Source organism: Limanda limanda, chromosome 21, assembly GCF_963576545.1.
Source record: "Limanda limanda chromosome 21, fLimLim1.1, whole genome shotgun sequence".
Taxonomy (NCBI): Eukaryota; Metazoa; Chordata; class Actinopteri; order Pleuronectiformes; family Pleuronectidae; genus Limanda; species Limanda limanda.
Window position 1 is genome coordinate 11,408,089 of NC_083656.1, and position 13,335 is coordinate 11,421,423.

General features: G+C 42.8%; 2 protein-coding genes across 2 annotated transcripts; both read right to left on the reverse strand.

The window, feature by feature from the left end:
* Nucleotides 1–202: 202 nt before the first annotated feature.
* Nucleotides 203–3,761, reverse strand: LOC133028359 (putative protein MSS51 homolog, mitochondrial). Its single transcript, XM_061095553.1, has 6 exons — nucleotides 3,676–3,761; nucleotides 3,191–3,340; nucleotides 2,209–2,333; nucleotides 1,527–2,090; nucleotides 1,277–1,370; nucleotides 203–407 (listed from the first exon to the last, which is right to left on the reverse strand). Exons 1-6 carry the CDS (start codon nucleotides 3,690–3,692, stop codon nucleotides 203–205), a joined length of 1,155 nt encoding a protein of 384 aa, XP_060951536.1. The 5' UTR covers nucleotides 3,693–3,761.
* A 1,573-nt stretch (nucleotides 3,762–5,334) lies between these two features.
* On the reverse strand, nucleotides 5,335–13,191 carry LOC133028357 (putative protein MSS51 homolog, mitochondrial). Its single transcript, XM_061095552.1, has 6 exons — nucleotides 13,034–13,191; nucleotides 12,792–12,941; nucleotides 10,727–10,851; nucleotides 9,884–10,447; nucleotides 6,040–6,133; nucleotides 5,335–5,542 (listed from the first exon to the last, which is right to left on the reverse strand). Exons 1-6 carry the CDS (start codon nucleotides 13,189–13,191, stop codon nucleotides 5,335–5,337), a joined length of 1,299 nt encoding a protein of 432 aa, XP_060951535.1.
* Between the last annotated feature and the right edge of the window lie 144 nt (nucleotides 13,192–13,335).

The window sequence follows — 13,335 nt, forward strand, 5'->3', positions numbered from 1 at the left end:
GGGTGCATGACATTTAACTGAGATAGTGAATGTAAATGTTTGAGCCAACTTAACATGTACACATTTTTTAAGAATAATACATACGTGCTTTATTACACTATTTCTAAATTGTGATTAGAATATAGTAAAATACAGTCAAATAGAAATTGCTTCAGTTTCCACATGTGAAAGGCATCAGTGGACACTGCAGCACTCAGCTCCTTCAGGCCTCCGCCGGCTCCTCAAACTCGGCCGTCTCCAGCAGACCCTGGAAACAGAAGTAATGAGAGTTGCAGTAGACGGGGGGCTTGCCCGGACTCGAGCCCACCGCCTCTGGTTTGAGCGAGGAGAACGGGTTGGCGCCGCTCCCCCTCATGTCCATCTCCAGCTCCAGCAGGATCTGCAGCGAGTAGGTCATCTCCGTCTCGCTGCGGACGGAGGACAGGAAGCAGGGGTACGGTTAGTAATGGATTTGTTCACTTTTCATAATAATAGATTGATAGAGACTGAGCCTGGATTACAGGAGCAGTATTCATCAGATATGGATTATAATATAATTATAATATGTATCAATGCCTTTATTTATGGTTAAATCAATTCAAGGATCTGCAGGTTGGAAAGGAAAGGTTATTAAATCATCCATGATTGATTTTCAAGAGCATATTTAATCACAGTTGTATGATGTGAACATTTGAGCTACTTCAAATTACTTTAACACCTAAAAGTACCATCCATGTATGCCTCTTCCAGTCAGTGCAGTTTCAGTCTACACACACTTTATTCAAGACTCATGTGAGGTCACTGTGACCTTTCACCATCTTTCAGTCCAGATGACAACTGCTCAAAATTTGGAGAATCTCCTCAAAGGCCTAAAGACAGACTTCCTAAATCATGTTCAAGAGGCCAAAAGTATGGTGTGTGAGGCCACAGTGTCCTTATCCTTGACCTTCGAATTCCCAAAACTAAAATACAAAATTTAATATATTCTCTCATTGCATTCTTATGATAACATCTTCATGAGGAAACAATATGTTTTAAGCAGGCACTGTTACCTTAACCTTTGACCACAAAAATTGAACAAATTCCCACAAAGCATTCTTGAGATATCGAGTTCACAAGAATATGACGGACATACACCAAATATCATAATATTCTGTAATAGTCAGTACTATTCCACATAAGTAACATGTCATCGACTACGTGTTTTCTATTTTGATTCTATTTCTTTCAAATTGAGTTACAAGGATATAAAGTGGGTGTGGGACTAGTAGGACTAGTGCTAGTGTGTAACACTCACTTGAGAGCAGTGAAAATAGAAGGAATCTCATAATCCCTGAGGAGCAGAAGAGTTGGAAGCCAACCCTGGTCCAGACCCTGACTGGCATCAAACCCTATAAACACAAAAAATAAAAATGTATCAGTACAGATATGAATATTGTCTAAGAGTCAATTAACAGCCATTTCCTTCTCAGTGAATCAGTTTGGAATCTTTGTATTTCATGGTAAATCACTATGATATTTTGGGGGAATTGGAAAGACGTCCTCACCAGGATGAAATCCAACCACCAGGTCTGGTTTTGCTGCTTCCGCTTTCTCCACCAGCTCCTCCCAGAACTCGTGGTACAGCCCCTTATAGGCGCTGATGAAGACCGACTTCTTGGGGCCAAACCCCTGGAGAGGAGGCCTCATGATGGGGCCGTCCACCACCTCTGGTCCCACCATGACGATCTCGATCCCCTGGTGCCCGGGGAACATGTTGTTTAGCTCATTATAGTCCGTCAGTCTGGCAGCCAGGGTCTCACTGTGGCCTGCGCCCACCACGTGAATGGTGAGAGGTTTGGAAAAAGGCTTCAGGCCAAACAGCCTCATCCCCCAAGCGATGGTCAGCGGCCGGGAGAAGAACTCGCTGCAGACCCGCCACAGCGACTGCTCGAGGTCGTGGACATCAGGCCGAGGTCTGCACGTGTTGATCCACAGCTCTGACATGATGGCTCCGTTTAAAATGGGATCGAGGCGAGAGGTGAGATCTCCCTGCATCGCCAGCCAGTCGTCCCAACCTTTAACCTCTGACAGCGGCTTCGACCACTGCTCTGTGGAGAATGGAAGCTCTCCTGGGAAAGGGAAATGAAGAAATTAAATTAGTTTTGTAGATTAATGGAAGTAGAGCTGGATCATGAGTTTAACTATTTTCTCTCTCACTGTCTTCTAGGTTTGTGAGGATGTTTTTACCTTTGAACACGAGCCATTCCACCACTCTGTCGACGGCAGCGAGACGCAGCAGCGGGCAGAGCTTCTTGTGTTTGTGCCAGTCCTCTTTCTGACAGTCTCTGCAGCAGTAGTAGACATTTAGACATCTGTGCAGAGAGAGAGGACAAAATATAAAACACTTATTTTCTCTGACATTCATAACCTGGATTTAGGATTCTTGATTTTAATAGGAACAAGCACCTGATGCTCTTCTTCCTGTGGATCAGACAAAATATCAAAAACAAACATATGTGACATCAGTCTGGACACGACAATTCAGGACAAGAAAAACAACTATGAAATAAAAACCAGAAAATGATTACTCATTAAATACTTTGTGGAAAGCCTACTTTATCAATGTACTTTACTACACTATACTACACTACACTATAAAATACTATATTATACTCTACTATACACTATACTACACGGTGCTGTACTATAGTACACTACACCGCAATAAACTATACTGTATTACAATACACTATATTACACTATATGATACGACACTACACTATATTGCACTATAGTATACTATGCTTTACTGTGCTACACTACACTACTCTACACTAGACTATTCTATATTACACTATACTATATTCTACAATATACAAATTAAGACAGATATAGAAAATGAATGCATAAATAAGAACTTTCCTTCAGATTTTCACTTCTTTTTTTTAAACTACTTGGGAATTAAATTTTAGTGAGGATCCAGTATTGTGCTCTTATTCATCATATTTAAAAATATTTTGAAATAACACTCCCTATTGCTATACTCTCATTCATTAACATTCTATAAGTTGTTATCTTTCATGTAACTATATTTACATTTACAATGACATATTTATACAAATTAAGTATATATACAACTATATATATAAGCACGCACATACATTCGTGATAACAAAATAACCTGGAGGCATTGTTTCACTTGACGGAATCTCTTCTTATCTCTTTTTACCTCACACAGCGCTTCAGGTTCTGTGCGTTTGAGTGTTGATTCGGCCTCTTCTCACAATGTGCACACACTTTAAACGATTCCTCCATCTTCTCAAACATTTCCTTCTGAGAGTGGAAGGCCATGGGTTCACCCGCAGTGTCAGGAGCGGCTCTGAGGACAGACATTTCTTCTATTATTAGCCAAGGACATTCAGCATGTGGAGCATAGAGGGTTTGCATAGATTCACATGTGAACAATGTTGCAGGAGAGAAGCAGCGAGGATCAGCTGGAAGCAAAAGTATTGAAACAGGTCGTGGTGGCAGGCCAGTGTCACAAAATGACATTCAAATGTCACATGGTCTCTGCTCTGTTCACACTGAGCGTGGCTTCACACAACCATGATATTAATGGGCTTGTGAGGTGGTGAAGGCAGATATAGACGTGCTCTCTCGAATAAAAGCGACAGGTAAAGGATGTGGCAGCGAAGAGGGTTAAAAGCTACTTACTTCTGAGTTTCTGTCATTTTGTGGGATTCACACTGGCTCCTGTGTTTCCTCCTCCGCTGCTCCTCGGGTTTGTTATCTGAGCAGCCTGTGTGGGGGGGGGGCTGCTGCTGCTGCTGCTGCTGCTGCCAGTTTTAACACCTGTGCTTTTCCTTCCAGAAAGATCTGACAACTCCAGACCATTCCTGACTTTCCAAGAGGTGAGCACAAAATATCCTTTACATAAAACACATTCATATCTACACACTCATACAGGTTTTTGTGGAAGGAGAACAACTTAAACCCATTATTTTATTATTATATTATGCAGGGCACATTTCAACAATTAATTTCTTTTGATTAGTTTAGGTTAATTTAATTCGTTTTTTTTATCAAATCACCAGGACACGAGTCTGTTTCCACTACTTCTCCTGAGCCTCACTACTACAACACAACCTACAGTACACTGTCAGTGTTATGAACACTTTTCTCCACTAGAGGTCCCTGTTCCAAAAGAGATCCGCAGGACTCTTCCTCTTTTTATGAATCAAAACAAGAAACACATGCCATCATTTTCTCAATGGTTATGTTTAACACAGTGTGGTAGGGATTTCATAATTGAGCATTATTATAATCATATTTGCACTTGAATCCAATGAGATTTCTGAGAAGAATTTGCTTTATTATTCAACGATTAGTAAATTATAGGACAATTAAGTCAATCACCAACTGAATCAACACAGAAAGGTTGGGTGTAAACTACTTTAACATATTTGGATAGCATACTTTCCAAAATTATCATGTTTTGCATTTCATGGTTGCTTAACTGCTGCTTGACCTTTTGTCCTTTTTTATTGAAAGTGTAATTGTCTCCACTCCATTCAGCAAACACAGAACCATTACATTGTCTATTTAAAAATTGTGTTCAGGACAGACTTGTGAATTAACCCAGGTTCGGATGAAGGTCGACAACAGAAAATCACAAAGAATCACAAAGATGAAGGAAGAGAATAACAATGGTTTGGTTGGATTCTGCATCAAGTGGCTTTCATGATTTATTTAATTGTGATTTTACATCATGTGGAACCTGCCATGCATCTAATGTGAGCGCTAGGAATAATTTCAGCTGCAAAGCACATTACAGACAACCCATCAAATGAGGACTGAACCCATTTTGGTCTCATTATGTTTGTACACCCATGATGCACCTGAGGGCACCAATGAAGTACAAACTCAGGTGGCATCATCCCACACAATTAACTTTATTTCCTTCACTTTACTGGATGGATTACTACTAAACCTGGTGGACGGATGCAGTATGCGTCAGGAAGGAAGTCATTACATTTTGGTGCCGATCCACATTTTCATTTATTTCCCAGGGAAGAATTCATGCATTTCAATGAAAAAAAACAAATATACCTATGAGTGTGCAATTTGGTGCAGCTAGACTGGATTCACAGTGGGCCTTGGTGGAGGTCAACCCAATACTGAGCTCTAGAATTCAAGGGACATTACGTAGATATGCAACGAGAATGTAAGCCGCATTTTCCGTATCTGCCAAGAAGCTGCACAGATGAGTAATGTAAAGTAAATCTGCAGGAAACCTCACAGTCCACGATGTTCCCAAAGTGCACATCCTTATAGAGAAGGAAGCTGTGAGAACCAAAACAAGCTCTGATCTTCTTAGTTGTCTGGACCTAATTCCTCAAAGTCCTCACTTGGCAGCAGCCCCTGGAAGCAGATGTAGTGCGAGCTGCAGTGGACCGGCGTTGTGTTGGGACAGGCCTGGACCTGCTCCGGCTTCTGAGAGGCGAAAGGATTGGAGCCGCTGTCCCTGATGTGCATCTCCAGCTCGAGCAGGATCTGCCTGGAGCACTTGAGCTCCATCTCGCTGTGGGGGGTGGGGACAAAGAGACAGAGGAGGAATCAATTAATGAAGTGAGTTTGGGTTTCATGGTCCTAACGAGAGACAGGTGAGAAGATGAAACCCCTGTTCAAGAAAAGGGTTTGAGAGAAATTACGGAGGAGAAACGGTGGGATGAGAAGAGAGAGAACAACATCAATAACTTTCCAGGGTGTGAGGTGTGGGAGCAGTGGTGTGATGTGGGCAACAACAACTGAGGATGAGGTCAGGAAGGTGAGGAGCAGGGAGACCAGACATGAGATGTGGCTGAACCAATAAGAGGAGGTGCAGCGTCTGAACAGAGTCCACATTAATCAGTTATGACGTTTCTTTCTGCGAGAGTTTCGGGGAGCAGATGGTATAACGCTCCGAGTTAATGAGGCCCCTCTGGCACAAAGACATTCATATATTCTCTACTGTTCAGGGTTGTTATTCCTAAAAGACGCTTTGTTTTTGTTTTTTTTCGATACAGTTCTGTGACCAACCTGTACATGGTGAAGAAGGATGGGATGTTGGAGTCTCGGAGGAGCAGGAGCGTGGGCAGCCAGCCTTCCACCAGACCCTGGTTGGCATGGAACCCTAAAAACATTAAAAACATAATAACTGCACAAACGTGATCAGATTTTCATGTAAGTCGTTGTTCATGTAAGTTGTTAAATCTGATTGGTGCATGGAAGTAAAACCATGTTACTATGAAATTAGGATTTGTCATGTGGGGGTTTAGGAGTTGCCATGTAGGTGCATATGTACGACAGTGTATTTGGGCCATTAAACTTATATTAAACTAGAAAAGCACTCAGTAGAGCGCATTTCTTCACCGAGGCCCTTAAATTCAACCAAGCTGCTCAAAATTTAATACAATCATAGACATCAGTTCCCTGAACAGCTTTATTTTTTGTAGATCTATATCTTTATCCATGATCTATTCTCTGGGAAAACAGTAAAACACTCTTATCTCACAGTGTTAGAGAAAGCGAAAAAAAACATTTCTTTGGGCTAAATCGCATTCTCCAGCAAGTTTCGTGGAAATCCATTCAGTTGTTTATGTGAAATCTTGCTTACAAACAAACCAACTGACAAAAATTCACGAAAATTCTCTAAAACTACACACAGACAATCCAGTGCAGCAGTTTTGCCACATTTAAGCTGGTTGGCTTCATAATCTCTTCAGCATATTAACTGACAGATGTCACTTTCCCCTGACTCTGGTTTCCACCAGTGGTATTATGGGTGTTTTTTCAGGGCAGCAGGGTACTAGTGGTGAATATTTGCCCTTCAGCCTGACGACTGAGGTTCAAGCCGCTGCGGCAGCAAATGCTTTAAATCCATCCGGCGTAAAAACGACCTTAAATCAGACAAAACTGAGGGAAGCAGAGAATTAAAATCTCACATTATTAGTTCGTCCCAGAGACAGATATATGAGAAACTAGGCATGTGAGAAATAGAAAAGCAAGCGATGCATTTTTTAAAAGCATCAGCTGTTGCTTAGCATACTGGTGTGTGTGTGTGTGTGTGTGTGTGTGTGTGTGTGTGTGTGTGTGTGTGTGTGTGTGTGTGTGTGTGTGTGTGTGTGTGTGTGTGTGTGCGTACTGGTTTAGAGTTTTGCCACAGAGGCCAGAGAGCTGTAAGGCTGTAAGATAATGTTGCACAGATGGTATCACGCTTTCCACCAATCTTTCCAGGGATTTAGATTTGAATAATGCACGTTACGATACAAACATCACACAGGTTACACTCCTCGTCACAGTAAAAGATTTAACAGGGAGTATAAGCATGACGGCATTTCAACGTTCAAGAGATGAGGCGTAAAAGAGACGTTGCACTGTGACTGTTAATGACTGTTATCTTGTCTTATTGGTACCATTGCAGAAGTTTGTTTCCTGGTCTGAAAAAAATCAATGAAAATCCAGTTTGTTTCATAGATAGCATAGATTTTGCATTTACTCTGTCTAGGGATGCATGGAGGAAATGCCTTCCGACAATTCATTACAGCAGCAACAACTGGACACAACCACATCAATATTATATGTTTTATTCTCCTGACACGATCCAGAGCTGATGTAAATCATCACATTAATGTCCGAGCTCCTGATCTATTGTATATAAATATAAAAGTAATTTCAATCCCCCAATTTTGAAATGCACACATAAATAATTTCTCCACTAACATAAGGTTTTCTCAACGTGTATCCCTTACATTATTATATTACTTCAACATATCAGTCCTTAATTTGTTATTTCTCATCCTGTGAGTAACTGATGATAAAATGTTCCCTCTGTAAAAACTGAAGACATAATTTCTCAGGACGTGTCATTCGGTTTTGCACAGGAAACTTAAATCCCCTCTGTTATAAACAAAGTTTGTTTAATTTAAAGAAACACAGAGTGTGAGTGGAGTCAGGTTTTCTCTGCACTGCCTAACTCCTCCGCTTCTCCTTCACCTCCTGACGTCTTCCACAGGGGTCAAGGAACCGTGGATATTAAAGGAGTTTATTTTGACTTTTTTTTTGCCCGCAGCCACAGTTCTATCTTCGTGAGGACGACTTGACTTAGGCCACATCCGTCTCCTTATTGAGAGACAACAGCCGCCATCATCCTCCCTCTGCTGTTCTATAAGGTCAAGCCTCCTCTGTTTATCAGTTTCTCACAGCTTTCTTGTCGCCTTCCCTCTCCCTCTCAATCTCAGTCTCTTTCTGACTTTCACACACACACACCGGTCTTTCTCTTCCTCGTGTCACGCCTCCTGCTCCCCTATCACATAAACAGCGTTATAATGCAGCGCTCTGCCAGCTTTGCAGTATGAACGGCAGCCAGCCACTCAGGCACTTTGCTCACAGGACGACTGATTCATCGTATATTTAGCTCCATGTGGGAGCCTGCAGTGACTGCTGAGCCGGGGGGGTGATGGGTGCAGAGGGGTCTGGGCTTTACTGGTGATTTATAGGTTAGAGGGTCCGAAGGGGCCGAGTAAGTGCCAGAGCTTAAGGAGGTGTCAGGTTGTTCAGTGCAACTTAAATGGGTTGGTTCTCTACGTGGGGGGGGGACTGTGATAAGTTTGAGGCTGACGTGAAATATGTGAAGTAGCTTTTGCCCAATTCTCAGCCTGCCTGTTTGGAATAGGCTGTTCTCTTGTCCTGTGTTAATGCTCCAGAGCAATTTCAGAGTTATTCCTTGTCATTAGTGAGTTTACCTCGAACAGTTCTACTTCATACTGCCACTTTTTATTATTTGTTTGCTAGATGTTGTGTGCAGACTTGTTTTTATAAACAGTTCGATGGTTAGAAAACTTTGTGTAAGAACATTTTATAAAATCAATGTTTGAATGAAATGAGATTGAATTTACTTCATTACTGTTCTTCTGTGTGGTTCACATATAAGTGTGAATGATCTGTTAGTTCTGTTAAGCATCAGCACAATCTTCAGACTCAAGTTCACATCTTTTCAAAATAAAAGCTCTGTAAGACAGCTTTATATAGAGCACTGCGGAAACAAAACGAATGTTGTGCTTTTACTTTGAAGACATCTTTCTAGAGGGAAAGTCATTCTGTGAATGTTGCTGCCGTGATGGAGATCAGCATCTGTGTTGTGTGTCTCTGTCAGTCCCATGGTTAAATGAAAATTATCAAATTATACAAATTATCTGGCAGCAATTTTGACGCGGTTTCCAAATCAGCTGTTGTTTATCTGAAGACATTAAAGAAGACATCCACTGACTGCTAAAGAGCGCTTGTCCCCTGTTTAGTCACATTTTTATTAAATTAGAACGGATCAAATGTCCAAATCGCACTAATCTCCATACATGCATTCCACAATTAGATTAAATCCGTCGAAAATTCACAAAAAATTGTTTTATTAGGTCCTTATATTGTATGTCCTTGAAATGAAGACAGGACAGGGATGCAGAGGGTGTTTTGAGTCAGTCATTTTGACTGTGACACCAAATGTCCGCCTGAGTGAATCCTCCGAGGGAGTGGACCGAGACTCCACTTACAAAAAGGCAGCTTATCGACACTACGCCGAGTCCAGCAATCCGAAGCCAAAATCTTTCCCAGCTGCTCCTATTAATTACCCAAATCCCCAATAAAAGCCCGGCTGTAATGAATAGGCCAGATGTAGCATGTTATGCGTCTCCTACCCGCTCTGTTTACCGAGGGAGGTTATTGTCCGACACACATGAAGGGAGAGAAATCCTGAGTTCTCTAAACACTCAGATTAAGCCGTTTCTATGTCATTATTTCACTCCTAGTTCATTTAAAGGCAATTTGATCTCAAGATTCTAGGTTTTGTACGATCACATCTCAACGATGGCACATTGTTGTGTTTACATACCAGGATGAAATCCGACCACCAGGTCCGGCTTGGCTGCTTGCTGTTCCTCCACCAGCTCCTCCCAGAATTGGTGGTACAGCCCCTTATAGGCACTGATGAAGACGTTCTGCCTGGGTCCAAACCCCTGGAGAGGAGGCCTCATGATGGGCCCGTCCACCACCTCCGGCCCCACCATGACGATCTCTATGCCCTGGTGCCCGGGGAACATGTGGTTGAGTTCGTCATAGTCTGTCAGGCATGCTCTCATGGTCTCATTGTGGGACGCCCCTGCCACGTGAATGGTGAGGGGTTTGGCGTGCGGGTCCAAGCCAAAGTGTTGAACCGCCATCCCAACTGTGAGAACCCGAGAGAGGAACTCGCTCTGAAGGCGCCACAAAGACTGTCGCAGGTCAGCATCATCGGGTCGCTTCCTGCTGGCGTTGTCCCAAAGGGTCGCCATGTTGGCACTGGACAAAATGGCGTCCAGACGCGGCGTGAGGTCGCCCTGCATGGGGAGCCAGTCGTCCCAGTTCTTCACCTCAGTTGCTGACTTGGACCACTCCTCAGTGGGGAATGGGAGATCTCCTGTGTGTGGTAGAACATTTATGATGAGGACAACAACACTTGTTGACTCGACCTGTCAAGTTTACAGAAAAGATAAAAAAAAGCAATAAGAGAAATTCAAAGGAACTAATTAAAATTCCAAAACCACACAAACGTTCCACTGCTACTGGGTCACTTTTCGTCTCAGAGGTATTTCGTTTCTGCAGCTCAGCTTTAAAATACAGTCGACTTCCTCATTAATGCAACATCGCGTTTTAAGGCCTTTTCAATCTAAGCAGAACGTTCTTTTTCATTACTCACCAGTGAACATCAGCCACTCCACGAGTCTGTCAATGGCCACCAGACGCAGTGTTTTGCAGACTCTTTTATGCTGAGGCCAGTCTTTTCTCTGACAGTCCTTGGTGCAATAGTACACATTCAAGCACCTGTGAGAGAAATAATGGGAATTAATCAAAAAGTTACTAACAAAGTTGTACAAACTACTATAGATCTGCACTTGAATCTGTTTTGCGATTTTCTAAAGATTGCATGAGTTAAGATATTCAAGGTCCTTAGAGGATAAGTCCTCTGGTGAGCCGCTTACATTTCATCTCGAGGAGCCATTGTCAGGTTAAAATGTGCAGTTTGTTCAATAAATTGCTTCATTACGGAAAAAGAACCTTGAAAGCTGCATTGTGAGAAACTGTCTTAGTTTGGTTAAGATAATTAACTTTAGATATTTCTTTCAGTCCCACAAACTTGCTGTATCGCAGCAGGATGGTTCGAAAAATAATACATTGAAATATATGCAACATAAACATGATGCAATACAAAAATAGGGGTGATATAAACATTAGAAGAAATTATACAAATAATTATATATACGAACATATAACAATAATATTTATACTGTAAACAGGATAAATTCTGTGTGTAACATTTTGCACGTATAGGAAGATGAACCTCAGGTGCCAATCATATTTCATGCCCCTGCATGGCAAACATTATACCTGCTAACTGCCCACATATTAGTGCCTCAGTATAAATCATTAAGATTTATTATCAGACATCATGTGCCAAGATGTAAATAGCATCTTGCGTTCACTTAGAACCATCTACATTTGACCTTCTTCTACTGTTGTATACCGGTGACTCTAACAGCGGATTCTGTCCCGTTTTAGACGACCGAAACACGCTCACCAGTCAAATGCTGCAATTTAAATCATGATCATGTGGCCTTGGTGTGTCTGTGTGTGTGTGTGTGTGTGTGTGTTGTCGCACAGCTCAGGTGGTGAGGTAGCGTGTTAGATTAGGAATGTGACGGCCAGTTGGCGCTTTGAGGGAGATATTACTTTACCTTGCAATCATTTGCTGCCTCGGAGGCGCCTGCATTTACATAAAACAATTTATCAGCCACTGTGTAGTGACACGGTGCACACGGGGAACACTGATCCTCCAAAAGGAGGCTTACAGGTGGACAGAGGAGGCAAAACAATGTGAGGAAACAGAGGTGGCTGTGAAAAAGGCAAACATTTTCATATATATGTAAATATATATATATATGTTTTCTCAGAGATCCAGTTTTAGGAAAGCATACAGAGGCTCTGTTGGACTGTTCGTGGTAATTCTCAAATATCAACGGTCCAGAGGGTTTTTACTCGTCAGCAAGTCTGGTTTTTCGTCTGCTGCTCCCAGTAACCTTCCACGAGAGGCAGTAGCAGCTGGGAATTTCACCCACATGCATGGTGTGTGTGTGTGTGTGTGTGTGTGTGTGTGTGTGTGTGTGTGTGTGTGTGTGTGTGTGCGTGTGTGTGTGTGAGAGAGAGAGAGAGAGAAAGAGAGAGTGTGTTTCTGAATCTGCTGGAGAGAGAAAAGAGAGCAACAGACAAGCAAAGGTGAGATAACCAAAAAACAACAAGGCCCTTGTGAATAAGCAATACAATATCCCGGGGCTCTCCTTGTCAATACGCTCCTTGAAATATCTGCGTTGCTGTGACAGTACAAAACCCATTAAGCTGCTCATAATAAGCTGCCGGGCTGTGGAGCAATGAATCACAGTCATGGGACTTAGTTAGATCTGCCACTGGCCACCGTCCACCTTTGTGGTGGTGTCCGCACCTTGACGATCCGTCATCATAGGGTAATGCTTCACTCCTGACAGCTTTTGGGCAAAGATGTCGAAACAATGTCCCGACCAGGTGCTGATGGAGCCGAGCAGAGAACGCTGTGGCTTTCAGTGGCCCCCAAAATACTCTGATGGTCAACAATGATTAATGTTAATCAGTGCTAATGCCAGGGTATTGCAGCTAGCCGCGGAGCACCTACTAAAAAGAGGGACACTGGCGAGAGCTCTAGTGTCGCCCGTCGCTTGGGGCTTCGCACTCACTTCACACAACGCTTCAGGGTCTGGTTCTCGACCAGATGCTCCGGCAGCTTGTTGCAGCCGGTGCAGAACTCGAAGGTCTCCTCCATCTTCTGGAACATCTCCTTATAGTTGCGGAACGAGATTCCTTTCGCTTTTCCCACGACGGCAGCCCTGGTTGGCATGGAACAAATGAAGCAATGAGGAGAAGAAATTCATCATTTATCACATGAGTCTCTATATTGATGATCAGAGGCTGTTTGCACCTGTACTCTCCGTAGTCCTTCATGTTGAGCTTGTTGAGAATCACCTTGGAGAGCCCGGGCACGTGGGAGTCAAGAGAGAAAAAGCCAGACTGGTCCGAGAAGTAGCTGTTGGTCCCAGGAGCGTAGGACTGAGGGAGAGCTGGGACCTGAGAGGCCATGTTGACGTCTTGGCTTTCCACTACGAGGAGAATAATGCATCCAAAATAGATAAAAACACACATTAACATTAAATTCACTGTGTTACACTGAGACTGGAGAGATCAGCTCCGTCCTGGGATAACGCTTTGACCCAGCAGAGGTGG

Bases quoted from the DNA above. Each gene is read 5' to 3' on its own strand.
- LOC133028359 (XM_061095553.1), bottom strand. The intron at 2,091-2,208 runs GTAAAAACATCC...TCCCTTTCCCAG, and splicing joins GGAATGGCTCGTGTTCAAAG to GAGAGCTTCCATTCTCCACA. The intron at 1,371-1,526 runs GTGAGGACGTCT...TTGTGTTTATAG, and splicing joins GGTGGTTGGATTTCATCCTG to GGTTTGATGCCAGTCAGGGT.
- LOC133028357 (XM_061095552.1), bottom strand. From the start codon at position 13,191: ATGGCCTCTCAGGTCCCAGCTCTCCCTCAGTCCTACGCTCCTGGGACC. The intron at 12,942-13,033 runs GTGCAAACAGCC...CATGCCAACCAG, and splicing joins AAGGACTACGGAGAGTACAG to GGCTGCCGTCGTGGGAAAAG. The intron at 6,134-9,883 runs GTATGTAAACAC...TAATGTTTTTAG, and splicing joins GGTGGTCGGATTTCATCCTG to GGTTCCATGCCAACCAGGGT.